This window comes from Panicum hallii, chromosome 3, assembly GCF_002211085.1.
Source record: "Panicum hallii strain FIL2 chromosome 3, PHallii_v3.1, whole genome shotgun sequence".
NCBI classification, from domain to species: Eukaryota; Viridiplantae; Streptophyta; class Magnoliopsida; order Poales; family Poaceae; genus Panicum; species Panicum hallii.
Window position 1 is genome coordinate 3,912,018 of NC_038044.1, and position 26,956 is coordinate 3,938,973.

At 46.7% G+C, this 26,956-nt stretch overlaps 3 protein-coding genes and 1 pseudogene across 3 annotated transcripts; all 4 read left to right on the forward strand.

Moving 5' to 3' along the window:
* Positions 1-168: 168 nt before the first annotated feature.
* Positions 169-4,612, forward strand: LOC112884526 (calcium-dependent protein kinase 29-like). Its single transcript, XM_025949929.1, has 8 exons — positions 169-753; positions 2,870-2,993; positions 3,105-3,248; positions 3,339-3,491; positions 3,582-3,697; positions 3,795-3,962; positions 4,064-4,285; positions 4,376-4,612. Exons 1-8 carry the CDS (start codon positions 169-171, stop codon positions 4,610-4,612), a joined length of 1,749 nt encoding a protein of 582 aa, XP_025805714.1.
* A 1,125-nt stretch (positions 4,613-5,737) lies between these two features.
* Positions 5,738-7,174, forward strand: LOC112884060. Its single transcript, XM_025949376.1, has 2 exons — positions 5,738-6,312; positions 6,541-7,174. Exons 1-2 carry the CDS (start codon positions 5,808-5,810, stop codon positions 6,618-6,620), a joined length of 585 nt encoding a protein of 194 aa, XP_025805161.1. The 5' UTR covers positions 5,738-5,807; the 3' UTR covers positions 6,621-7,174.
* Positions 7,175-14,556: 7,382 nt separating this feature from the next.
* Positions 14,557-17,693, forward strand: LOC112884257 (protein NRT1/ PTR FAMILY 4.3-like). Its single transcript, XM_025949629.1, has 5 exons — positions 14,557-14,715; positions 14,801-15,018; positions 15,107-15,547; positions 15,683-15,804; positions 16,384-17,693. The coding sequence occupies exons 1-5, from the start codon at positions 14,628-14,630 to the stop codon at positions 17,210-17,212; spliced, it is 1,698 nt and encodes a 565-aa protein (XP_025805414.1). The 5' UTR covers positions 14,557-14,627; the 3' UTR covers positions 17,213-17,693.
* Positions 17,694-22,242: 4,549 nt separating this feature from the next.
* On the forward strand, positions 22,243-22,929 carry LOC112884242 (annotated as a pseudogene).
* Positions 22,930-26,956: the final 4,027 nt, after the last annotated feature.

Genomic DNA, 26,956 nt, shown 5'->3' on the forward strand with positions numbered 1-26,956 from the left:
CAGCGCCATTTCCTTCCATCTCTCTCCTCCGATCCTCTCTTGCCCTAGGGAGAGGGAGAGGAAGAGAGAGATCCACGCCGTCGTCCCAGGGAGAGAAAACACCGGCAGCCACTGGAAACGCGCTACGCCGTCGTCGTCCGGCCGGCCAACCGTGGGCCGCGCCGATAGATGGGGAACTGCTGCGTCGCCCGGCCGTCCTGCAATAATAATAAGCGGCGGGCTGGTGGCGGCGCCCGCGCCGGCGTCGGGAACCGCGGCGGGCGCCTCGGCGGCGCCAACGTGCGGTCCTACTCTACGCTGTCCTCGATCTGCAACGGCGCGCGGGACGCCGCGGCGCAGCCGTGCGCGCCGCTGACCGTGCTGGGGGAGGGCCTGGCGGCGGAGGCCAGCGCCAAGGAGCTGCTCCGGCGCTACCAGCTCGGCGAGGAGCTGGGGCGCGGCGAGTTCGGGCTCACGCGGCGGTGCACGGACACGTCCACGGGCGAGGTGCTCGCGTGCAAGTCCATCAGCAAGCGCAAGCTCCGCAGCAGCGTCGACATCGAGGACGTGCGGCGGGAGGTGGCCATCATGCGCGCCCTGCCGGACCACTCCAGCGTCGTGCGCCTGCGCGAGGCCTTTGAGGACGGCGACGCCGTGCACCTCGTCATGGAGGTCTGCGAGGGCGGCGAGCTCTTCGACCGCATCGTCTCGCGCGGGCACTATACCGAGCGCGCCGCCGCCGGCGTCATCCGCACCATCATGGAGGTCGTGCTGGTACGCCCGTATTGCCTTTGTTTGACTCTTGCATGGAAACAAATTTGACTTGCATGTGGCCAGATTGTGCATGTACTAGGAAACAGACACAAAAGTTTATGCCTCAGAAATCAGAATATTCTGTCTATCTATTATATTAATAAGTATATTAATAAGAGAGTGTTAAAACAAACCACCATGTTCGCCGATAGGGTCTAGAAATTTCCACATTAATCTAAAAAGAGAAAATTTGCATTGTTAGATTTTATGAAAATCTAACGGTCTAAATTGACTTAAAAGTCCATATTAAATATGGTTAGTAAATAGTTATTTACGGATTTAAAAAAATTAAAACATGACCAAAGAGTCCATGCAGAATACAATTAGTAAATAGCTAAATTCAGAATTAGAAAAAAAAAAACTTAACCCAAGAGTTCATGTCAAATACAAATAGTAAATAGCTAAATTCGAAATTATAAAAATTTGAAAATTAGCATTTGCATTAACACTTGACAAAAAAATTACTATTAGCAAAATAGCTAAATTTGAAATTAGAAATAATAAAAACTTAGCAGTTGATCAAAGAATCCATATCGAATATGACTAATAAATAGATAAATGCAAGAATTAAAATATAAAAAAATAGTAGTTGATTTGTATAGTGATTAAGAAGCGCTAAATAAATAGTATAGGTCAAATGCAAATAATAAAATTCTAAATTTGAGTTATAAACCGGACAACAAGTTCACAAACATTTTATGTTAGATAAAATGAGCATATGAAAGTGTCTAAATATGAAAAACGCATAGGTAACTAGCGCAAAAGAATTAGAGGCATAGGAATGATTGCATGGTAGTGCAGCCATATTATAGCTACAACATAATCTTAGTGCAGGCATGAAGTTGATGATTACTCTAACATGGATTGCATTGTATTTGTTACCAAAGCATGGCGATCACCAATAGCGATAACAAGAAGAACCGAGGCGGTGATGTTTTGCTACGTAGCATTGTCATTCGTTGATGGTTGAGAGCAAAAAATTTTAGAAGAGAAGGAATGATAGGTGATACAACCACTGTGGAGTAATTATGTGATATAAAGAATAAAACAACTTGAAACTCGATGTTTGACATGCACGGTCGTCCATAGCAAGCCACAGGCAGTGTTCAAAAGTAATGGCGTGTATTATCAATGATGCATCATCAATTACCATGGTATAGTGAGCAAATATTCTTGAGAGTATAATGGAGAGATATCAAGACCTAACACAATAGGAGAGCATGCATTAGAGAGCTATATCGAGCTATATCAGGATGTGATTGGAGGATAATAAAAATAAAGTATATTATACTTATGGTGGTATCTATATTGAACCACTTACTTAAATCTTCTTCTACAAGTCTAGGAATAATTTATTTATTATGCACGGTAACTAGAACACTCAAAGAAAATTGTACATCACAAGTATTTTTTTAAAAAAAGTAATAATCATGTAAAAATAAAATATATAAATAACAAATCATATTATACTTATGGTGGTATGTATATTGAATCACTTACCTAAATCTTCTTCTACAAGTCTAGAAATAATAATTTATTTATCAAGCACGATAACTAGAACACTCAAGAAAAAATGTACATTGCAGGTATTTTTAAAAAAAGTAATAATCATATCAAAATAAAATATATAATATTTAGTTATTTTTAGTAAATACCCAAAAAAATTATTTCTATATAAAGCATTCATTTTTATTCTAAATTATTATCCAAAAATACACCACAAAATATAATAAAAGGAAATAAAGATTGCACCGTATCTGAACAACAACCATTAGGACAAAGCAATTATAAAGATACAACTTAAACAAAACTATTTGCATTTAACTTTAATAAAGTAAAAAATCTAAAAATTGGAAAAAAACTAGATACCCGCGCTATTTGCGTGGTGCACCTTGCTAGTTTACTTTGTAGTTCACAGAACAAATATTATTTAAAATTAGTGCGCATACATCATCACTTGGCTAGAATAATAGATGTTCTAGACATTAGCAATGGAGCCCTGTAAAATGCCAGCACGCATTCACCGCACAAATTTAAAGACAAATTCCAAACGTCAATTAAACCTCTTCATTTGCAGCATTGCCACAAGCACGGCGTCATGCACCGGGACCTCAAGCCTGAGAACTTCCTGTATGCCAACAAATCTGAGAACTCCCCTCTGAAGGTTATCGACTTCGGTCTCTCTGTGTGCTTCAAACCAGGTAGCTAGTCCACCGCAAAACCACAAAGCTTCCAATTTTAATCTTTTTTGCACGCTTCAAATTCCCTTAAAAAAAGCAATTTTCACATTATTGTGAGCACTTGTTTTTCAGGTGACAGGTTCAGTGAGATCGTTGGATCCCCCTACTACATGGCTCCTGAAGTCCTGAAGCGGAACTACGGGCAAGAAATCGACATCTGGAGTGCAGGAGTCATTCTCTACATCTTGCTATGTGGTGTCCCACCTTTCTGGGCTGGTAAGTTGAATCGACAGATGTAAGAAACACCAAAATTCTGTCCAGGTTCCGCAACTCATCGACTTTCTGCACTCTGACCGTCCTTTACAGATACTGATGAGGGGATTGCACAGGCTATCATCCGGTCGAACCTCGATTTCTCGAGGGAGCCTTGGCCAAAGGTGTCTGACAATGCAAAGGATCTTGTCAGGAAGATGCTTGATCCGAGCGCCTACTCTCGGTTGACTGCCCAGCAGGTTCTAGGTCAGTTATTCCTTCAACTTTTGTTTACCCAAATTAAAACTTGTTTGGCTGAATCTAATTAACCATCGTTTTTGATCTACAACAATGTAGAGCATCCTTGGATACAGAATGCCAGTGCAGCTCCCAACATCCCTCTTGGAGAAGCAGTGAGGTCCCGGCTGAAGCAGTTCACTGTGATGAACAAGTTCAAGAAGGCGGCCCTGCTTGTAATAAGCTTTCATATCTACTGGCCGATGTCTAAATTTTTGTATGCATACAAATGTTCTCAAAGTCGTCGAAGCCGAACTTATCTTTGTTGTCCAGGTTGTGGCAGAGTGCATCCCAACCGAAGAGCTTGAGGCGATCAAGGAGCTGTTCCACATGCTGGACACCAACAAGGATGGCCACCTGACAATCGAAGAACTCAGGAACGGACTGCAAACGACAGGGCACAATGTCCAGGACACAGACGTGGACATGCTCATGCAAGCTGTGAGATACATACTCTCTTCAATTATACACATATTGAACCATCTTATTTTTCTCAGAATAGAATACGGCCACTGAGATGCACCTGTCTTTGCATACTCTAGGCAGACATAGACGGCAATGGCACCCTGGACTGCAAGGAGTTCGTGACAGTCTCCATCCACCTGCAGAAGATCCGTAGCGAGGATCACCTGCCCAAGGTGTTCAGCTACTTCGACAAGAACGGGAGCGGGTACATCGAGATCGACGAGCTGAAGGAGGCCCTCTCTCCGAGAGGCGACCAGAAGGCGATCGACGACATCATCATGGACGTCGACAAAGACAAGGTTAATTTGATCAGCAGTATTAAGCGTAGTGTTCATTTGCAGTGATGATAGCTAGTTAACAAAAATATTGCACGTGTGTTGTTCCGACAGGATGGGAAGATCAGCTACGAAGAATTCGAGCTGATGATGAGAGCAGGGATGGACTGGAGGAACACCTCGCGGCAGTACTCGAGAGCGGTTTACAACACCCTGAGCCGCAAGATGTTCAAGGACGTGTCCCTGAAGCTTGACATCAACGACGGTGGCGCAGAAGCACTCGGTGCGGTGGCGAAAGACGAACAAGAATCCCATCAAAAAAAGAAAGAAGAACAAGAAGCGGTTGACTGAGCTGATGAGTGATGCCTCTGCTACCTGCTGCCAACTCAACCAAAACAGGGAGTGCGAGCGAGAAGTGTATCCAGTTTTCCAGCATGTTTGTGTATAGGTCACCACATTTTGGCATGCAAACGTACCAGGGGTGGTCCGTTGACCCCGTTTCAGGTGCAGATGTCAAGGAACTCCCTGAATTACATCCTTTCACTTTCTCCAAAAAAAAAATGGAAAAAAGAAGAAGAAAAGAGATGCACATGCATATCCGTCGACCGGGCACGTGGTTCCGTGCCGGAACACGGCGGCATGCAGTACATACGCTGCTGGTGCTAGCCTGGTACACACAGGATCCTCGCCTTTATTTGTTTCTTTTTTTTTCCACGGTCCTGATTCCTCCACGATATGAATAGGATGCATCTCTGCAATCCGCAGTCGCCATCATGCACGATGCGTATGTTCGGATGTTGCACGTCTTAACGGGCCGGGTAGGATCATACATTATCGGTACCTATCTATGCTCCCCTGATTGGCCGGTCACAGCTGAGCACCATGCATCATATAGTACTGTAGGTGGGTGCACGTGTCACATATAGAACGGCGACAGTCGTTGGAGATAGATGCCTTAATTTCCTGCACGCACACTGACGGAAGCAGATTCCTTCGGTGAGACGAGCTCGGCCATCCATCCTGGAACCCCTATCCTATCGTTTCCTTCATGCCCAGGCGCGCCAAAACCAGCGTCCACGCGTCGATCATCCCCAGCCGGTCACGGTGGTGCATAACCACGCTCCGGTACGTCTCTCCAGCTAGCGGGGCGGAGGACGGACATCCGTCGCGTGCAGTGGCGTGGTTGGGCACGGCGGCCGGCGAGAGCGAGAGACGACGGGACGGGACAGGACAGAGACAGAAACGGAAGGAATGATGCTACCACGATCGCACACCACCAATCCATTGCGACGGACAACAGGAGCATGAACCATCACCCACCCACCCCATCGTCGACGCAAAACCAAGCGTCCATGCACACGGATCCATCACCCACCCGCCATCTCCATGCCAGCATGAACGGGCACATGGTATGTCCATCCACGCGGGCCCCCAACCCACCCACCCAGCCCAGTACAAATAGCCCGCACCCCCCACCCACTCACCACCATTTCACACCTCACCCCTCCATCCGCGACGACGCGCTCAGACCCCCGAGGCGCCCGAGATGTGGACCTCCGACTCCGACCCCGAGCTCCCCGCCGCCGTCTCGTCCACCACCTCCGCCTCCCCGCCGCCGCCCCCGCCTCCCGCCTCCCTCCTCCGCCGCCCGCGCAGCCGCCGCCGCCGCCGCCGCGCCGCCAGCAGGCAGGCCGTCCCCGCCGCCGCGGCGCCCGAGGCCGAGGACGTGTGGCGCGGGGCGCAGTGGGAGGCGGCGTGGCCGGGCCGGCGCGACGCGAGGCCCGTCCTGCTCGCGGCGGACGCCGCCGCCCCGGGGGCCGCGGACGACGGCGTGGGCCGGTCCAGGAGCCTCACGGACGACGACCTCGAGGAGCTCAAGGGCTGCGCCGACCTGGGCTTCGGCTTCAGCTACGACGAGATCCCCGAGCTCCGCGGCACGCTCCCGGCGCTCGAGCTCTGCTACTCCATGAGCCAGCGCCTCCTCGACGACGCCCACCACCAGGCCGCCGACCCCGCGCCGCCCGTCACCAACTGGAAGATCTCCAGCCCCGGTAAGCGAGCATCCGTGCGGGACTTGCCGGCTTGGATTGTTTGTTATTCCTCGGTCGCCGGAGAAAGCCAACTTGTTGTCCACATCAAGATGGAATCTTTTCCCCGGCACGGAACCAAGGACGCCCGCCCACCCGCTCGTCGAGTCGTCGACGATCTGATCCCTTCTTCTTTGTCGCCACCCGACCTGTCCTTAACGCCATTATCTTCTCCGCTCTTGGATGACGCAGGCGACAGCCCCGACGAGGTGAAGGCGCGGCTCAAGTACTGGGCGCAGGCGGTGGCGTGCACCGTCCGCCTCTGCAGCTGAACGCCCGGCGACGCCGTGCGCGCCGGCGAGCACCACGCCACCGGAAGAAACGATCGCCGCCGCCGCCGCCGACAACCAAATGACAGATCGATGGACCGAGACGCTAGCATCCCGCTGGACGATGACCCGGATCAGATCACGGACGCATCGCTGCTCCTGCTGTAAAGCGACGACAACGGAAGCGCGGCGCCGCCGCTGCTGCTGCGACGGCGGGCGTTGGCGGCTGCCATGATTGCAGCCGGGGAGTTTGGTGGGGCGAACATCGCACGTAGCTGACGTGGGAGGCTGGGGAGGTTGGTTGCCGTCTTGCGGTGCTCCGATCCTGCAGCGCGACCTGCTGTCCGGTGCCAACCCAGCGCCAAGCCAATCTCCAGGAAATAAACTATTATTTTGTAGTAGCGATCCAAATAATGTTCTGAATAACAGTTGATTAATCTAGGGCACATTGGGTAGGGCATCAGAGTGAATAAATAATTGATGGATCCCAACCTTGTTGCTGCGGTTCTTAATCATTGGTTGGCACAGCTGTCCGCTTCATTTGGTGTTCTTAATCATGAGTATCTGTCTGTGCTTCGTTTCTTAATCCTTCTCCCCTGTTCCACTTGTTTAGTCTTGGCGCAAAGATTTGCGGTCCGCGGGCGGCGCTTTGACTGGAACCAGAGCTGCTGTTAGATTCAGAGGAAAACAGACGCAATCATGTGCGCTGCTGTTTCTGAAGATTTTTAATGCGTTTCCAGCTCGGTTCCAAGGATTCCAAGCCAGATACCACCTGGACTAGTTATTAGGAACACCGAACTTAACTTTGAGAACATGACCATCTCTACCACATCAGTTCCGTTCCATGTGAACAGTCAGGCAATTAATGCGTTTTGTTTTTCTGTGCTGTTGCAATGCATATGCAGTGGGCAAAAAGATAATGAAGGGGAGTTTCTGTGTCTGTGTTTTTTTATATAAACACAAACATTGGAGGTCAGGCATCTTTTTGTATGCCGTCTGCCAATAGAATTCAGGCGATTAAGCTACTGCAGTTACCTTAGCTTATTCCACTAACTAGTAGTAATCAAAACCAGCGAACAGTTTCAAAGGCAAAAAAAAAAAAGCCACTAGCTCTTTCACCTGATCCGGCGCCTGCTCCTTTGCCGGTTACCATTAGCCTGATCTCTCTGTTGCCGCAACCACAATCATGAGACACACACCGCCAAAAGGGACCCGGACCGGATCCATGGACTCGGAGGAGAGACGATTGTTGCTTCGGCTCCGTCGGTTTGCGCCCAACGCTGCGAGCCGTGTGTGGCCACTGGCCATGCCGGGCCTCGCCACCACCTGTAGCAGGGTTCGCGTGCCCGGCGATCATGCGTGCCCGTTAATCTCTTCGCCTGATCATAGTGCTAGCTAGCTGCCAAACTGTGTGGTTATCCTCCATGCCGACATGGTCATTCAGGCTCTGCTACCAGTGCCCATGGTAATTTCTTCTTGTTCGTGTCATGAAGCCGATGCGAGTCCACGGTTTGTTTTAGTGGAAAGAGGGGGACACCTGTCCTGGATCCGCCAGACAGGGCGGTGTGGTCTGGCCGAACAGTGCTGGCCAGGCCAGGCAGCCGTCTCCCATGCAGAAGATTAGGCAATTGCCAAACACCACACAGACACTGACGCCTGTCAGAGGCTGGATCGATCGATCGATCACGAGGCTGGCATTACCTAGCTAGATCATCATCAATCAAGGAGCCTGAAACAGACCAGGCGCTAGAGGTCAGCACATCAAGAACGCTTGGCTTCCTTTCCTTCCATAGCTAGCCCTAGCCGGCAACCGTGATGCAGAAGTGCAGAGACAAAATGGAAACACACCACATTGTGGTGTTGTGGGAGGCAGGCGCATGCCCACATTATTCAGATTCAGATTTATTTATTTCAGAATGATGCACGGCGTCGAGCAGTGTTTTCCTCCGGCGCGCGCGGTGCTGGATCTCGATGCCGTCCGGCGGGACCACGTCGCACGCCATCGTCTGCTTGCTCGAGCTCGATCGACAGGTCCAGCAGCCCAAGATGTCGACGTGGCATCTGCCTCCTGCGTCGTCCCAACCCAACCAACGCATGCACCTCGACCGGTACGCAGGACGCATGTGGAGGGTAGGCCGTTTCAGAACTTGCATCTCTAGGTGTGCAACAGTGCAAGTGCATCGAATTAGCTATTTACAAATGCCTGAAAATGAGATTTTCAGTGTTTTATGAGCACCTGGTGTGTCCTAGCTCAAACATCTGATCTCAAGCATGGACTGTGTGGTGGAACCTTTGTATTTCTGCCATGAGGGGATGCACATTTGCAAGCGTGTGTGGACTGTGCGTGGTTGTGTTGGTGTGCACGCTTGTACGATATGCAGCTAAAAAGAGATCTCTTTGATACTTCTTTTCTGGATTCGTTTCAGAAAGTTATGTGCCCAATCAAAAGCATCCATGGGACCAGACCATATATAGTGGCAAAACGGTCATAATATAATAATAAGGTCACTGTCACTGAGAGTTTCTCACATGTACAAAATGATCATCGGAATATCCCATTGTATACCTTGCTCTCAATGCGTAACTGTTTCGTTTCAAAAAAAAAGAAAACCGTAATTGTAGTCAACTTCATCCTAGAGCTATTATTTTGTTCATTTAACCATCTATACAAATTTTAAATTGACAATTCTTGTACGGCGAGAAACAAAATGTTAATTTGATTAGGAAGTAAATAAAACGATTTCATTTTCTGTACGAAGGCTGCATATTGGCAATGGAAGGGCGGCGATGCGCCTCCATCACCCGGCCGCCTTGCGTCTCTCTTTGTAGTCTTGTGCAAGCTGCTAGTAGTACCTCCTTGCGAATACATGCAGTGCTCATCACCCATCTCCGGAATACTTGTTCGTTGGGAATTTTGAACATCTAGTTGGGAGGTCATAGGGTGAATAGATTAATGGATCATTCATGTTATTGCTGTTCTTAATTATTGGGTTAGTTGTGCTTGATTTGTTTAATGCCAACGCCTCCCTCCTCTCTCTCGGTTCTCGGTCCCTCCAACTGTTCTGCACAAAGATCTGCAGTCTGCGCTTTGACTGAAACAAAACCGAACTCCAACCCTGTTAGATTCAGATAAAAAGAAATGCAAATCATGTGTTAGTACAGTACGTTGTGGCAGATGAGAAGGCGGAGCTTTGAACATGACAGTTATCTTTGGTATAGTCAGTTCCACGTGAATCCTGTCCTACAAAGAGAGCATCTTTTTAATTTCTTAACAAAAAAAACAGTCTACAAAGAGAGCATATTTTAATTTCTTCAGTTAACTCTTTTCATTTCACCTGGAAATCAAAACAAGTGCGCCTGCCTGATGATCAGCTACCTGAAGAAAAGAGAGGGAGGCAGGTGCCGTTTCTATTATTTACTATGATGAAAAAACTGCCGTTCCTGCTAGTGCCCACTGCGCAGTAGTCACCTGATCCGGCGCCTGTTCCTTTCTCTGCCGGTTAGCCTGCTTCCGATCAGGCGGAAAGAGCGGAGAAACGAATTGATTGCGTGGGGGAAAGATCGATGATCGGCGACAGTTTCATGCACGCCTGTCATCTACAGTTTCGTTCGACCAGTATTGCAGCGCTTCACATGAGCACTGACTGTGAGGCCACACCAGTGCCGGCTGCCGTCAGTTCCACTGCTGCTGGTGGCCACATGATTTCGCGTGCCTGTTATTGTTGCTGATCATGAGTTCTCAGATGGACGGAGTAGTTAATGGTGCCGACGGTGCCCTGTGTTCCTCTCCTAATCATCGTACCTGCAAGGCCAATCATTAGCTTGACGGTGCCTACAGGCTCCCTTCCTCGCCGACATGGGCTATTTGAGTAATTTACCCGGGGTAATTTCCTTTCCTTCTCGTTACATATTCAGGAAACCCCATTACATTTGCTGAGAAAACGCCACTTGTCTGACAACCAACCATTTCCATCATGAGAACTACTACCTGTGAATGATCACATGACTTTCAGTGTCAGCATCACGATGCTAAGAAGGACGGCAACATGTACAGCTCGGAACAGATTAAACAGGCCTCAACAAGCTAATTAAGGAAGGCATCGATCATCGCCGTCTTCGTCTCTCCGGCCTGGATTATTGTTCTGCAAGCAGATTGTTACTTTTGGTAGACATGATAAATCAGGTTCATCTGTTGCAGCTAGCATTGCTAGCTCGTGGCTGCATTATATTGTTACTTCGTCCAGCAGGCAGCAGGGCTGGCTGGCGCAGGGACAAAAAGGAAACACACCACCTTTTGGTTGCAGGACCGTGGCCCTCGCGCACTGTGGCTCCGGCACCGTGTTGGATCTGAAATAGGGATCTCATCTCATGGACCACACCCACGTCTGCTTGCTTTGCTTGCTGCCTCCATCGTCTCTCCAGATCCAGGCGTGGCGGCATCGATCTACCATCTCTTCTTACCATCTCAGCTATGCTTCATTGCTGGTAGGAATGTCAAGCTTTATTCCTTTTTTTATATTTATTGACCGGATCTTTGTTTTGATATTTAGGAATCTAGATGATATCCAATTAAAAAGTTGTCAACTATACATAGAGAGGACCTCACTGAGAGTTACAGTTTTCGTATATAATTTTTTCCCAACCTATTATTACTTTTCTTGATACTTTTAATACTACACGTCAAACTCACGTATAAGCAATTCTTTTCATGGTTACCTCGTGAACCATTTTTATCGTGGCATACTCTGTAACTAATTCATATGTATCGACATTTTGTTAGTTTTTTTTTGAGATTGATCAATATTTTGTTAGGTGGGCCATCGGTTGGTCTGCTGGCCTAGCTAGTAGGTGGGCTTCTGGCCGGGTGGGCTGTATGTTATTTACCTGCCCAAATTTGAATAAGCAATGGCCCAACCCAACCTAGTAAGATTTAGTTGCACTGCCAACTGAACTGAAGAGTTCGCTCAAAAAAAAAAAAAGAAGCTGAAGAGAAGTGCATCCACTTTAGGCATGTGTCGCCGTCGTGGCGTAATTCTAGATCATGTCACTTGGACGCTGCTATTACTCCCTCCGTGGCTCCGTCCCTTTATGTTTGACGCTGGGCAGTGAAAATACCTATAGAAGTCTATAAAAAAAACCTTTTCCGGTCAATCTTCCATGAGAGCCCAGTTGCTTGGATTTGCCTAAAATCCGGTGCATCTGAGGCAGAGGGTCACCCATGGCTTCACGTATGAGCAACCTCCAGGTCAAGGCCACGGGCAATGAAAGGGAAGCTCAATGAAGAATACAAAAACTATGCTCACCATGTGGGCCCATGTTAAGATTCCTCAAGGTGGCCACCACATCATCGTAAACCCACTAACAATACTAGGTTCTGGGTGAAATTTTCATCATTGTGGCATACCGGAAACGTAAAGTAAGTGGTTGGTACTAAAGCTAGCTCAAGCGAAAACAGACATTGGTTGACAAAATATAAACACTTCTTTTTTTCCTACGCCTATCGCCTCACTATTCATGCTATCAGATCAGGGCCAGAGATCGTACAGTCAGTTTACCTGATCCCAACATGAATGGAAAGTGTGGAACCAGTGCAGGTTGTTCTAGCTTGACAGTCACCAACCTTGGGAAGTAGCTAGCTGGCTAGAGTGCATGGTGGTTACAGATGATCAGTAGCTTTCATCCTCTGTGGCCTCTTGTTTTCTGAGTGGCCAAACAAGCACTACCTAATTACCCAAACAGCAAATGCCGGCGTACATATTTCCCAGTCCAGTTAAACAGCATTAGCAACTGACATCGATCACCACGTGTGGCAGAGAGGACGGCCGGCGACGTCCTCACTCACTGAGATCACTCATTTGTGGACTGCCAATGGATAGATCAGTGGCATGTGTAGAGGGCATCTTGTGTTTCCTCCAACTCGGAACCTGTGTGTGGATAACGCCAGTGCAGAAGGATTATTCTTTATCACGGATTATCTTGCCTTTTTGCTAGCAAAGTCAAAGTGATGTACGCTTCCTGAAAAAGTAGCATTGTAGATGCATGCAGGCCAAGCAAATAAAGATCCTTTGTGACACATCCCTTCACTAGTAGCGGGGTGCAGAGAAGGATCGATGCCTTTTTAGGGAGTAAGTGTGATAGCTCTACGCACCACCCACCATTTCCTGTTCCAGGTGATCGAAGTGCGCTTGAGGCCATGCCACACTGCGGTGGTTCGCCACACAAGAGTCTCATAGCTTTTATGAAGAATTAAGATTTAGTCGTTGGTGGATCTATGCTTTGATGTGGACACATCTATAATTTGGATAAATCTTAATAAACCACGCAGATCGAGAGCCGATATGCAAGTGTTGTGCTATGCATCTGTGGCCGTCTTATTGATGGGCTAGGCTAAAAGTTGATTTTGGCATCTATGAACCAAAGTTTTTTTCTAAAAGATGCATGATGCTTTACCATTGCACTAATAAAGCTTTTCGTATCTTGAGTCTTATAGCCCCAGGTGATGCATCACTTGCTGTCATTGACCTAGCTAGTTAGCGACATACCTAGGATCTGGCGCATTCGGGCCAAGACCGCACTTACCACCTTTTAGGTTCGACGGGCATTTCTGTGGGAAATCATTTATATAAACAGTTGCTGATAAAGTCAGATGACTACTCAGGGGTCATACATATATTAAGTCAAAGTTTGACTAAGTCTATAGAAAAATATAGCAACAATTATACTATCCAACGTATGCACTATCAACATATACTTCATGGTGAATTCAATGAAACAAATTTGGTAATTGTAAATGTTATTATTTTTTTCTATAAATTAAATTTGGTTAAAGTTGGTCAAGTTTGACTTAGGACAAACCTAATACGATATGTAAATAAAAATAGAGAGAGTAATGTCTAGTTGCTCTCGAAAAAAGACGGATAATGATGGCAAATTAGCCATAGAACGAAGGAGGATCGCAACTCATTTACTGGATAAGTCTTGAACAGATAATATGGATATATGATCACTCATTGAAAATGATGAACGCTGCACTACGGTCATTTCAAGAAACCTTTCTTTAATTTATTCACCATAAGTTGACCACGTTTTCCTTGTTCAGGACATTGTTTCCGTAAGAGTAAATTTAATGAAACTATATAAAGTTCATCAAAAACTACCGAGGAAAACACATTTTAAGCAACAGCTTTGGGTAATCGCACTTTGAATTGGCATAATGTTCCACACACGCCGAACAAAATACGCCTTACATTCTTGGACAAAGGGAGTAGTTTGTACAGTGACTGGCTTATGACGAAGTTGACTAGACTGAAAATTTGCTATAGAAGAAATTGTTGTGTCACCTATTTATTATGAGCAAATAATTGATCAGAATTATCATTGATACATACATTCCCTTAATGCCTTCTTGGCTAGAGCCTCACCAAAAAAGTCAGCACATGTGGCTCTTTTTGGCTCTGGACCCTATAAGGGATTTTTTTTATATACTGAGGTGATATTGTTAGAAGGCCTCAAAACTTGTTACCAGGAGAGGATGTTTGAACTTTGAGGCGATCCCAATTATGTAAAAAGCAGGGTGAGGGTCTGTTGGATCCATCTAGGTAGAGTTATCCAGCTATTTTAGCTCTAATTGATCCAAATAAACCCAACTGCTAATTCCCAGCTGATTAACTAAATTTCAGCTCGCCAGCTAAAAACTCACGTGATATGGTGGAAGTGACTTAACAATTATTATTTTGGGATACGATCACACAAACACCCTTCTAATCAAACGGGTCGTGCATGATCACGGAGAAAAGCAAGCACGATATGAGCTTAGTTTACCTACTAGGCTTCTAGCAGCCCTTACGTCCACAAAAAATGCGATGGGTTCATTGGGTTGCTCACATTCCATGGCTATAAAATGCACTTGTTGCTTGCAAAGATCATGAGGAGAATGACACACAAAAAACCAAGAGAGCTTGGTCATCAAGTCTTGTTGGATTATACAATAGGTACTACTGAGAGCTAGCCATGGCTTTGGAAGGCCTTGTAGACTGGAAGGGACAGCCGGTTAACCCAAAGCGGCATGGTGGGATGAAAGCCACCATGTTCATCCACTGTAAGTAACAACACCATCAGAAGATGCATGTCAGTAAATAATGAGAGTAAAATGTTGATGAATCTATTCCACTTCTTCGTTGCAGTCCTTGTTGTGATGACAAACATTGGAAACATCCCGATGCTGTTGAACGTCGTGAGCTACTTGCATGGCACGATGCACATGGGCATCGCCGACGCCTCCACCACCGCCACCAACTTGTATGGAGCAATCTGCGTCTTCACCTTGTTTGGTGCTTTCATCTCCGACTCCTACATCAAACGCTTCTACACCATCCTCATCTTCGCCCCCATCGAGATTTTGGCGAGTACCATAAAAAATTGGCACATTATTGCAATTTATCTGGTGAGCTGTTTGATCAGTCGTCTTGTTAATTTCTTGCCATGCACAGGGTTACATGCTGCTAGCATGCCAAGCACACTTCCCGTCGCTGCACCCGCCGCCGTGCGACATCACCAACCACCCCGACGAGTGCACGGCGGTGAGCGGCCGGAACCTGGGCCTGCTGACCCTGGGCCTGTGGGTGATCCCGCTGGGCGAGGGCGCGGTGCGCGTGTGCGCGGCGGCGCTGGGCGGCGACCAGTTCGACGGCGGCGACCCGCGGGAGCTCCGCGGCAAGATCAGCTTCTTCAACTGGTTCGCCTTCTGCATCTCGCTGGGCGGCCTCGTGGGGCTCGTCTTCGTGGTGTGGGTGCAGAACAACGAGGGCTGGGACCTCGGCTTCGTGCTCTCCGCGCTCGCGGCGCTCCTCGGCGCCGTCGTCCTCCTCGCCGGCCTGCCGTTCTACCGGCACCAGGAGCCCACGGGGAGCCCCCTCACCAGAATCCTTCAGGTGCATGGATCAGTTCATTTATTTCCGAGCTAGCAGACTTGATAAGATTATTTTCTTTTGAAATAAAATTGCTGTACTATTTTCTATGGAATTGCTGCGCTATTTTGTTGATCGATTTTCTTGTGTGAAGCACAGGTTTTTGTGTCTGCTTTTCGGAAGAGGAATCTTCCAGTGCCTGATAATTTGATGGAGATGCATCATGCTGCTGAAGGAACATGTACAAGCATCGAAGTGCTGGAGAGAACTTCAGGCTTCAAGTAAGTGGGCGTGCTGTCCATCATCTCTACCAGTCTACCTGCCTAGAAGAGTGCTCCCTCTGTTTCACAATACATCTATGACAAAAATAATAAAGCAAAAAAAAAAATTTAAAATACGAAGAAACCGCTTACGGTATCTGTGTCTTCAAATTGACTTTTACATTTGTGCTTGAGCTTCGTCATGTAAAAAGGAGTTTTTTTACTGCGTGCAAAATCTCGAAGCCATCACAGAGAAGTGAACTGGGTGAAGGCATTGCCAATGCTTTTTTTGCAGAATACAAAAATTGGCTTCCCAATTTTAATCTCACTCCAATAGATTTGGGATTCTATTATAAGCAAAAATGCTATAAAAATTGTATTTTTGTGATGAAATCAGCTTTATTATGACGAAAGTCTCGCGTCTCGAAGATCCTTAGATCGAGTCACCGTCACAATAGATATACCCAATGATGATTTTATTTTTCTTGTGGTTTATTGATGACATCATGCTGGAGCTGGACCACACGGTCGCCGTGCTCAGACGGGTTGGTGCACACGTTGACTAACCTTGGGTTCCCGTAACTGCCTCTCAATTCAAAGGTTCCTTGACAAGGCTGCCGTGGACGACGGCGACACCCGGCGGTGGTCGCTGTGCACGGTGACGCAGGTGGAGGAGGCCAAGATCATCCTCCGCATGCTGCCCATCTTCCTCAGCTCCGTCCTGGGCTACCTCCCGATCCCGCTGCTCCTCACCTTCTCCGTGCAGCAGGGCGGGACCATGGACACCCGCCTCGGCGGCACCAGTATCCCGCCGGCGAGCCTGTTCGTGATCCCCGTCGTGTTCCAGATGGTGATCCTGGTGGCGTACGACCGCGCCGCGGTGCCCCGGCTGCGGCGCGCGACGGGCTACGCCGGCGGCATCACGCCCCTGCAGCGCATCGGCGCCGGGTTCGCGTCCAGCGTCGTGGCGCTCGCCGCGGCCGCCGCGGTGGAGGCCCGCCGCAGGGGCTCCGCCGCCGGGAGGATGTCGGTGTTCTGGCTGACGCCGCAGTTCTTCCTGCTGGGCGTGATGGACGTCACCTCCTTCGTGGGCCTGCTCGAGTTCTTCTACAGCGAGGCCTCCGCCGGCATGAAGTCCATCGGCGGCGCCGTGTTCTTCTGCGTCCTCGGCGCCGCGTCGTGGCTCGGGAGCTCCCTCATCCGGGTGGTCAACCGCGCCACCGCTCGCCGCGGCGGGTGGCTGGGCGGCGCCAGCCTCGACGCCGGCCGCCTCGACCTCTTCTACTGGCTGCTCGCGCTCTTCGGGCTCGTATCCTTGGCGCTCTACGTGTTCTGCGCGTGGAGCTACACCTACAGGCACGATCCGAGGATGCAGTCGACGGAGGATGACAGGGTGTCCCCGGCGGCCATGAAGCAAGCTGCCGTCTGACGACAGCCTGACGTGCTGCAAACGAGTCCTGAAACTAAACTGATTTTGGTGGGTATAGCTTCACCAAATAAGCACTACTCCCTCCAGTCAAAATTTAGTTGTCATCGTTTCAGAAGATCAAAATGGGCTGCATGTAGTTGTATTTTTCTGAAAAAACGTCAAGTAATCCTAACTGGAGGAAGTAAGGTTAGGATAAGCCCAAGAGAGAACTCACTCGTGGTGGTGGTTACGAAGAGTGTTGGACACGTAGCTGCTTGCGTTGCGTTGCGTTGCGTCGAGAAGAGTCGTTTCCAATCACCGAATCACGTCATTACCATGTTGAACTTAACCATTCAACATACTACTGCAGTGATGAAGTGAGAAGCAACAGCAGAAAGCTCGCTTTTAATTAGCGAGTCCTTTTCAGAAGACATCCGTTTGTTTGGCTCAACGAAATCGGCCTTCATTCTCCGATTGCATTACAAGTTGAGCAGAAGCCCAATCAAACCAGACGTGTAATAAGTTGCTGTTTTTTGTTTGATTCACTAGGACCCAGAAAAATTGATGGCGTATATACCATAGAAAATTGTGCACTTAATTATCAATTTACTAGGATAAATCTGAAGACATAAAATGATGTTAAGGTCCTTTATACTTAGCAAGTGATTTTGTTAAATTATTAACCACCAAAATCACATGACAGTAAAACAGGCCATAGATGTTTCTACTGATTCTAAACAGAAAAGTCATCAGGGAAATAAACTGTCAATTTTCACCGGGCAAAATCTTGAACTACTTTGAGAAGAGTAACACACTTTCCTCGAAGAGGAAAGAGCGTCGTGCTCCTACTTGGATAAATTTTGAGCCTTCCTCGTATGCTATTGAAAATTATATAATTTCCATGTTTGCTATCAGAAAATTGTCACCGTCGTCGTCAGATTTTGGTTCTAATGCTATTTTTGCCCTTCCATGGACTGACGGTATAGCCCACCTACTGCACACCTTAAAGCCCGGCCCCACAGCCAGTTAAACCGTCCTCAACACGATCCCTAATAACCCAATTCCCCAGCCATGGCCAAATTTTTAGCTCATCTGGGGGAGAAAGAGAGGGAGCGCCTGCCGCTTGGCGGTGGCCGCGGTCGTGGTCTGACGACCGTGAGCGGCTGGGGACGATGACGCGAACGCCGACGTGCGTAGGCAGATGGCTTGAGGGCGGAGGTCGTCGTGTACGGCCGGCTGAAAGGAATCGGAGCTCGTAGGATTACAGGGGAGGGGTGAATTAGATTTTTTTTAAAAATTTTAATCCGTGGCTTAACCAGTTTGCACAAAATATAAACTACAACATGCTAAACTAGATGTGTAATTAAGGTTCTTCTAGTGATAAAATCTCATCCGAAAGAGTTTTCCAACCTACAGCCAATCCTATCAAGATACTATTCTACGAAAGTAAAGGGACACAAGATTGCGAGTATAAAATGCACAAGCAAACTTTTGACGTGCGGATTTATCCTGTGGTATCGGTTGGTACAAAACCACCCCTTTAGTCCACGTTGTTGAAACACTCACAAAAAGTATTATTTTCCGATCACCAAGTCTCTTCCGGGACTTTTCTTGAGTTGCCATAAAAGTTCGGCCACTAAGACTCACTCCAAGTTCCCGATCACTTTGATGCCGTCTCCACTAAGTAACTTCTCCATGGAGGAGGAGGTCTCCACGCCCCCCGCACAAATCTATCATCGCCGCTCCACGCCAAGCCAGAGGGCCGAAGACTTGACGATAACTTCAAGGAACCGGCACACCAAGATACAAGATTTGATTCACTCGAGAACCAGCACACAAGACAACTACACCTTGCACTCTCACTCTAACTAAGGCTTGGAGAACTTCTTATAAGTGCAAGAGGCTTCTCATGAACTCCAGCCGCCTCAGATGACCCGGGGTGAGATCTTATATAGGCTAGAGATCCACTCCTAGCCGTTATATCTTTTTCCTTGAAAAGCGTAAGCGTCGGTTAAACCGTCGCCACCGTCGGTTTAACCGGTCGCACACAGCCTGCCCACTAGCCGTTGAACTCCAACTGCCATCTTCTGCTGACGTCATTTCACCGACTTTTTGCACGACGCCCGTCGGTTCTACCGTGCTGAAGACTTTACCTGGGAACCCTTCAGGAACCAAAATATGCGTACTGACTAACCACAGCACACTTGCACCGATACCTTTTTTGCACTGTCGGTTTAACCGGTGCCTCTGTCATTTCTTCACTTGATTGCCATATTATCTCCTCACTGCATCGACGCCTCCATACTTATAGCATCAGTTCAACCGGTGGTACTAAGTTCTTCTGCACTTGATCGCTATTGCGTAGTTCAATGCACCGCTCAGTTCATATTTGATGCCGTCGGTTTAACCGGTCGCCTGTTTTCAGCCGACACTTGTCACCATCATTGGTAGTCTCCACATTTTCACTATAACTTGGACATCTTAACAGCGATATGGACCATCTTGTATATGGATTGGACTCCATCCATAGAAGCTAAAAATCCTAAAAATCCTACAAACTTGATCTCACGAACTCTTTAATCCCAGCCTCGCGTTCATGCTCACGGGGCCTTGGGACACGCATGCATACGGGCTACGGCACGTGGAGCACGTGGTGGACGGCGGCGCCGCCGTCATGTACGCTGGCGAGCGGAGCCCGCCGCCGCCGCCTGCCGCCATGAGCCAGGGCGCGCGAGGCAGACCGGTCGCCTAGCTCCACGCTGCTGCCCCGCGTGACGCAATATAGTTCACATTAATCAGGGATAAACATCATCTAGATCGGGAACATGAGAATTGGGTTCGCCGCCATGTCGTTAAACATGCTAACAATGAGTGATTATCTCACGTATGCGTAGCTAATTCATTCGTAAGCACGCACCTACTATATGCTTGCCTGCCAAAAACCCTCAAAATTGACCTTGTACTATTGTGTAAGAATATTGAGTGCCCAATGGCAGGTAAGAGAGGTAGGCATATAGCCTTAGCTCCCTCTCATTCAAAGGAGGGGAAAAGTGTCTTTTCAATAGCGGTTTATGAACTAGTGGCACAGAAGAGGAGTAAAGATTTTGAGTGGTACATAAGAGGTTGGTATAACATCCAGTGGCATAGCAGGAATTTACTCGCTAAAAGTTTCTTCTACAATTAATTTAACTCAAATACAGAACTTGCAACTCAATTAATGTAACTCAAATACAGAACTTGCAATTAATTTTCTGTTGATATATAAATATAATATAACCTTTTCCATAATTATAGTCAAATAATTAGTTATTATAGGGCTCAAATATATTTTAAAATTGCATCGTCTACTGTACAGGACAAAGCTAATAATCAACAACAATTTAAAGAAGGTCCCTTCACTTGATTTTTTATGATAGTACACTCCCATCAGCATACTAAATGTTGCATACCTTTGAGTTGGGCACTAAGAAAAGTAGTGTATCAGCAGGAAAAAGACACCGAGAAAGATACTGATGCCGCGTTTGGTTCAGTGTCCGGTGACCTGCGTTTGCGTTCGGAACGTCAAAGCCGAACCAAACATGCTGGAACGCAACTCTACGTTTCGTAACGCACCTGCTTTTCTACGTTCAGCTCCCACAGCCGATCGCCCCAGCGTTTCGCGGCGTTTGCAGCAGGAAGATAAAAAAATTTACCCGCCTGCCATCCGTTACACAGCGTACCGGTTCGATTCTCCCTTTCCTTTTCCTTCGTTCTCCTCTCGCTTCCCCCAATCCTGCACCATTAGCGCTAGGGTTGGATGCCCTGCTCCCTCGGCGGCCGCGCCCCTGCACCCCCGGCGGCCGCGCCCGCGCCCCCGGTGGCCGCGCCCCCGGCGGCCGCTCCCCCGCCCCCCCGGCGCCCGCGCCCGCGCCTTCGCATGCGGCTGCGTCGCCGCCGGCCCCCTTCGACTCCCGCAGCCCCGCACCGGCCCGCACCCGCGGCCTCCCGCCTGGCCGCCCCGACGAGAGCTGCAGGGGGCAAGGGCACCAGCCCCAGCAGACAGCATCCATTCCCTCTGGTGTGTACTGCTTTCTCTCTCATTCCATTTCATGATTGCATCTTGATTTCACTTTTGAATTCAGAAATTGAGTGATTAATTGAATAATTGATGCATCCATTTGTATATGGGACCTTTTTTAGTTATGTAATTGTAAATTTGGTTACTATATTCCGTATTGTTATTGAAGTGCTATTAGATTACACCGGATTGCCGTGCACTGCGAAACGTATTGAATGAATTGGAACATTTGATGTGGTAGTAGTGGTAGTACCATGTATGGCTAGTTGTGTCGATCTGGTGAATGGCACTACAGTATGCTTGGAGCCATTTTGTTTTAACTTTGACAAATATTGGTTTGAAGGAGAATTGGGGAACATTGCATGAGAGGTTAAGACAAAAAATGGGCTGAGAGAATATTGGGACTAAAATACATAGGAACTTATTTGCTTCATTTCCAGATAATGCCCCTTCCTATTTCTGTTAAAAATGTTCCTTTCTAAGATGATGGACTTACTCAACTTCTAATCTACCGTGGTCCAGACTCAATCCAAGGACTGAGTTCGTTGTCTTCGACTACAATTAGACTTCTTATGGGGGTTTTTCCTACCTTAATACATAATTTACTTATCTGAATGGAGGGTTATTATTTTTTAACCTTTTTTTACTTATGTTGATACAATTTGTTGGACTTACACAATGGACCTGGAACAGTTTGCTATTGATATGCTTGTTTTAGCTTTGGATTCTTAAAATAAGAGAAGCTATAGATTGCGGGTTTTGAAAAGCTGTATTCTTAAAAGATGTGAAACTGGTGGGATGCAGCTTGCACATTGTGGTGTAAGGGGGTTTGGATTGTAACAATCTGCTTTTAAAACATGCCCCTGTTTGTTTTGACTTAACATTTTGACTTAACATGCCCCTCACTAGTTTATTTCTATTTTCTTAACATTTGGATTAATACATCGATTGCTTGTGAATGAAAACATAGTTGATTGTGATCCTCACATTAGTGATGGGTGAAAAGGCGGTGTGGGATAATGCCACTTTGAAGCACTTCATTGACATTTGTAAGGAGGAGCTTATTCTTGGGAATAGACTAAATGGTTATTTCACTGGAACTGGTTGGAAGAACCTTGAGGATAAACTTTTTGCAAGAACCGGGTTGAAACTAGTGAGGTCACAATTGAAGAATAAATTGGACAACATGAAAAAAGATTACACCGTGTTCATGTAACTGAAAAATGCTGCCACTGGGCTTGGATGGGATGATGCGAATCAAACTGTTGAGTGTTCTAGCACGTGGTGGGATGAACATCTTGCGGTGAGTTAAGTTTTGTTTATTGAAGGGAATTCTATTTGCCTTTGTTATATTTCATTCCTAACCTTGCTAAATTTATTTTACAGCGATGCAACAACCCAGAGAGAGGTATCAAGTGTGTCCATGTCAAGTTTCAAAAGCGGGGGCCGAAGTACCTTAATGATTTGCATCTGCTGTTTGAGAAGGTGCATGTTACTGGTGCTTCCGCATCATGTCCGGGAGATATTTCTTCAAGTGACTCGAGTGATGAGGAACCAGTGGAGATTACTCCTATTGAGAAACCAAAACCAGCAGGAAAGAAGCGCAAACAATTGTCTAGTCCGACTGAAGAGAAGGAGGAGAAGAGTCCATTTTTTCGGATGTACAGAAACACATGCATGAGGATTGAAAGTGCAGCTGATAAAATTGGGTCAAGTCTTGAAGCATCATCGGCTCCTCCGCAATCCAGCCCTGTTCCAACTATTACACAAGCCATGAGAATGGTGAAGGATTGTGGGATTCAAGAAAAAACTGCTTTGATGCACACAGCTCACTTGTTAATCATGAAGCCTGAGTTTAGAGAGTTTTTTGGTGCACTTGAAACAAACGAAGGAAGGTTTGATTTGATTGAGAGGGAGCACGAGATAAAGAAGGCCACATAGATCAATTTCTCTTGTGTTTCAACCATTTATTTGCTTACGTTCTCGTATGTTCGAACAATTGTCTTGTATGTTGGAACCAGTGTTGTTTTTTACCGTGGAACCAGTTTTGTTATATATGTTCGAACCAGATTTGTATTGTATGGTGGAACTATTTTTTCTGTGTATGTTTAATAATTTTTTCTTGCATTTTTTGAACGATTTAGATGGATGCGAATATGGAAGAGCTGGCTAGAAAAGGGCAGCAGTCTCTTATTTCACTAAATGAGTTATCTCAACATGCTGCTCTTCTTGGAAATATGGCTGCTCTTTACAATGAGCGATATGGTAATAAAGCTGAATATAGAGCAAACGAAGATCCGGAATCTGGTTATGATTGGGTCATGAAGTGCTTCAAGCGTCCAAGATACTTTTACAAGATGTTTCGGATGACTACAGAGGGTTTTATGGCTCTTCATAATTTATTGGTGTCTTCGTATGGTTTGAAATCCTCTAAAAATGTTACATCAATAGAATCATTAGCAATATTCTTATGGATTGTTGGAGGGCCTCAGTCATTTTCCCAAGCTGAAAACCGTTTTGTCCGGTCAACATAGACAGTTCATATGAAATTTAAGGAGGTATTGAAGTGTTTACTTAAATTAGCAAAACATAACATCAAACCGAAAGATCCAACATTTAGCAATGAACATGAGAAGTTGAAAGAACATCGTTTCTGGCCTCATTTCAAGGGTGCTATTGGTGCAATAGATGGATCACATATTCCGGTTATTATTCCGGTTGATGAGGTAATTAACTACACTTATCGTTATGGATATACATCACAAAATGTACTTGCCATATGTGACTTTGATATGAGGTTCACATTTGTGGTTGCTGGATGGGCGGGTTCCGCACATGATACACGGATCCTTAACCATGCATTGGCAAATTTTCCTTCATTTTCTGTACCTCCTAAAGGTAAATAGTCCCTTATACACTTTGATCATCATTTATTTACAATGCTAACTTATTTTTCATTTTTAGATAAATACTATCTTGTTGACTCCGGTTATCCAAATCGAACTGGATACCTTGCACCTTTTAAGGGGACTACGTACCATATACCAGAATTTCGTCATCGTCGTGGACGTCCACCACAAGGAAAGCATGAGTTATTCAACTTTTTGCACTCCTCTCTCCGTCAATGTCATTGAGCGAGCATTTGGAGTTCTCAAGCAAAAATAGCGCATATTGAAAGCTATGCCGAGTTTCTCAGCTAACCGGCAGAAAGAGATCATTATAGTTTGTTTTGTGCTACACAATTTCATTCGTGATAGTCAGTTGCGTGATAAGGAGTTTGAGAGGTGTGATGCAGATGAGGAGTATATGCCAGGAGCATCAAATGTTGAGGAACAAACTCAAGATGATGGTCGTGGGATAGAGGGAGAGAATGAAGTTACTTTGAACACAATTCGTGATAGTATAGCTGCTTCCATAGAAAATGCAAGGGGAACATGAGATTGCTATGTAGCTCACAACTCTTTTAAAATTAACAATGCACTTATTTATATATGTAATATAATTTCGTGAAAAACATATCGCTAATGCAAAGTTTACATCATTACGCTCATTTTACATATAAACAACATATCAGGATCTCAGGGGCATTACGGATATTTTACAGTAATTCACAGTTTCACAGCAGGTTGAACCAAACGGCGTTCAGCTTTTTCACAGCAGGTTTCTCACAGCAGCTTTTTCACAGCTCACAGCTGAACCAAATGCACCCCGAGACTTTGCCATGCGCCTATGCCCCTTCTGAAGAAGACCTGTAGATCCAAAAAATATTACTTTTTTGAAAAAAAATCTTCATACGACAAAGCATTAACATAAAATACATTTGACAAGTCAACACTCCTAACTATGTATCTAAATCCATCATGTGATGATCCAAACCAATCACGTGATGATTGCAAAGACATTTTAGCAAATACGGGTCGATATCATCAGAGAGAAAACTGGGACATGCTCAGCTCCACAAATACAGCGTCGGATTGCTCATTTTCACGGCTATAAAAAGGCACTAGATGAAGCCATAGTTTACACTAAAGAATAAATATTATATTAGCGCACCTAGTTTACACTAACTATTGATAAATATTCCCATCAATCACAAACCCATGAAATATATATTAGAATGCTTTTGGTCAAATTTTTTAAAATTTGATTAATATTATCTTACAAAAAGTAGTCGGATCTAAAACATGAAAGTGTAATGGTACACTCGCTGAGACGTTTTTGTCCTTGCCGCCAAGTGCAGGGGTACGTGCTCCTAGCATGCCAAGCACACTGGCCGTCGCTGCAGCCACCGCCGTGCGACATGATCAACCACCCCAACGAGTGCACTCCGGTGAGCGGCCGGAACCTGAGCTTGCTCACCCTGGGCCTGTATCTGATCCCCGTCGGCGAGGGCTCACTGCGTTCATGCGCGGCGGCGCTGGGCGGCGACCAGTTCGACGGCGACGACCCGGCGGAGCTTCACGGCAAGATCAGCTTCTTCAACTGGTACGAGATCTGCATTTCGCTGGGAGGGTTCCTTGGTCTCGTTGCCCTGGTGTGGGTGCAGGAAAACAAGGGATGGGACCTCGGCTTCACGCTCGCCGCGATCATTGGTGCTCGTCGGCGCCGTCGTCGCCGGCATCGGCTCGCAGCTGCATCGTCTTCTGCGTGCTCGGCATCGGGTCGTGGCTGGGGAGCCTGCTCATCCAGGTGGTCAACCACGCCACCGCGCGCGGCGGCGGCGGCGGAGGCCACGGCGGGTGGCCCGACGGGGCCAGCCTGAACGCCAGCCGCCTCGACCTCTTCTGCTGGCTGCTCGCCGTGCTCGGGATCGTCGCCTTCTTCCTCTACCTGTTGTGCGCGTGGAGGTACACCTAAAGACATGATCAGGGGATGCAACTAGCGGACCGCAATGCTGGGTGACAAGAAGGGGTCGTCGCCTGCGTCAACGAAGCAGGCCACGGTTGATGCCGCCGGTAGTCTAAACGGGTCCCAAGACTAGAAATTTTCGGTTCTCAAGGCCGCAGTTGTATGGCCATATATATTCCTCAATTATTCCATACTCGGTATCGGGTAGCTAAATATTGCCAACGTACCTCAATGTTGGGCTTCTCATGCTCTTTGGACTCGTCTCCTTGGTTGCATGGAGATACAAGCTGTAGGCATGGTCCAAGAATCCTATATTCTATAGAGGATGGAACACGTTGTGCCTTGACAATGACGTAGACTTGTTCCAAACATGTCCTCAATCTTGGATTTGACGCCCCTTAATTAGTATGGCGTACTGCAAAACTCATAGTATATTTGTATGTGGGTTATGTAAAATAATTGTGCCATTGAACGTCGAAATTAGGACGAGACTAAATTTGATTAAGATGAATTATGAATTTGATAAAGCACACTACTACCTCCGTCCTAAAATATAGCAACTTTTTGACTTGGTCAAAGTTAAATATTTTCATCTTTGACCAATCATATCTCCAAAAAATAAATAGAAAAAAGTTACATATTATGATAGTTGGGATTATGAGTAAACTAATATCATTTTATATTGTCAATCTTTATGGTTTTTTTACTATCTACGGTCAAAGTTTAAAAGGTTTGACTTGGAGAAAATATAAAAATAGCTATATTATGGGACGGAGGTATTTTTTTTGTGCGCTTCCATTTTTTTTTGCAGTATTGAATAATTCTCGTAAGTATTTTATCTCAGTGCTTGTGTGGCAGAG

Coding starts and splice junctions, on each gene's coding strand:
- LOC112884526 (XM_025949929.1), top strand. CDS start 169: ATGGGGAACTGCTGCGTCGCCCGGCCGTCCTGCAATAATAATAAGCGG. Junction 3,492..3,581: donor GACTGCCCAGCAGGTTCTAG/GTCAGTTATTCC, acceptor ACAACAATGTAG/AGCATCCTTGGATACAGAAT. Junction 4,286..4,375: donor TGGACGTCGACAAAGACAAG/GTTAATTTGATC, acceptor TTGTTCCGACAG/GATGGGAAGATCAGCTACGA.
- LOC112884060 (XM_025949376.1), top strand. CDS start 5,808: ATGTGGACCTCCGACTCCGACCCCGAGCTCCCCGCCGCCGTCTCGTCC. Junction 6,313..6,540: donor CTGGAAGATCTCCAGCCCCG/GTAAGCGAGCAT, acceptor TGGATGACGCAG/GCGACAGCCCCGACGAGGTG.
- LOC112884257 (XM_025949629.1), top strand. CDS start 14,628: ATGGCTTTGGAAGGCCTTGTAGACTGGAAGGGACAGCCGGTTAACCCA. Junction 15,548..15,682: donor CCCTCACCAGAATCCTTCAG/GTGCATGGATCA, acceptor TGTGAAGCACAG/GTTTTTGTGTCTGCTTTTCG. Junction 15,805..16,383: donor GAGAGAACTTCAGGCTTCAA/GTAAGTGGGCGT, acceptor CTCAATTCAAAG/GTTCCTTGACAAGGCTGCCG.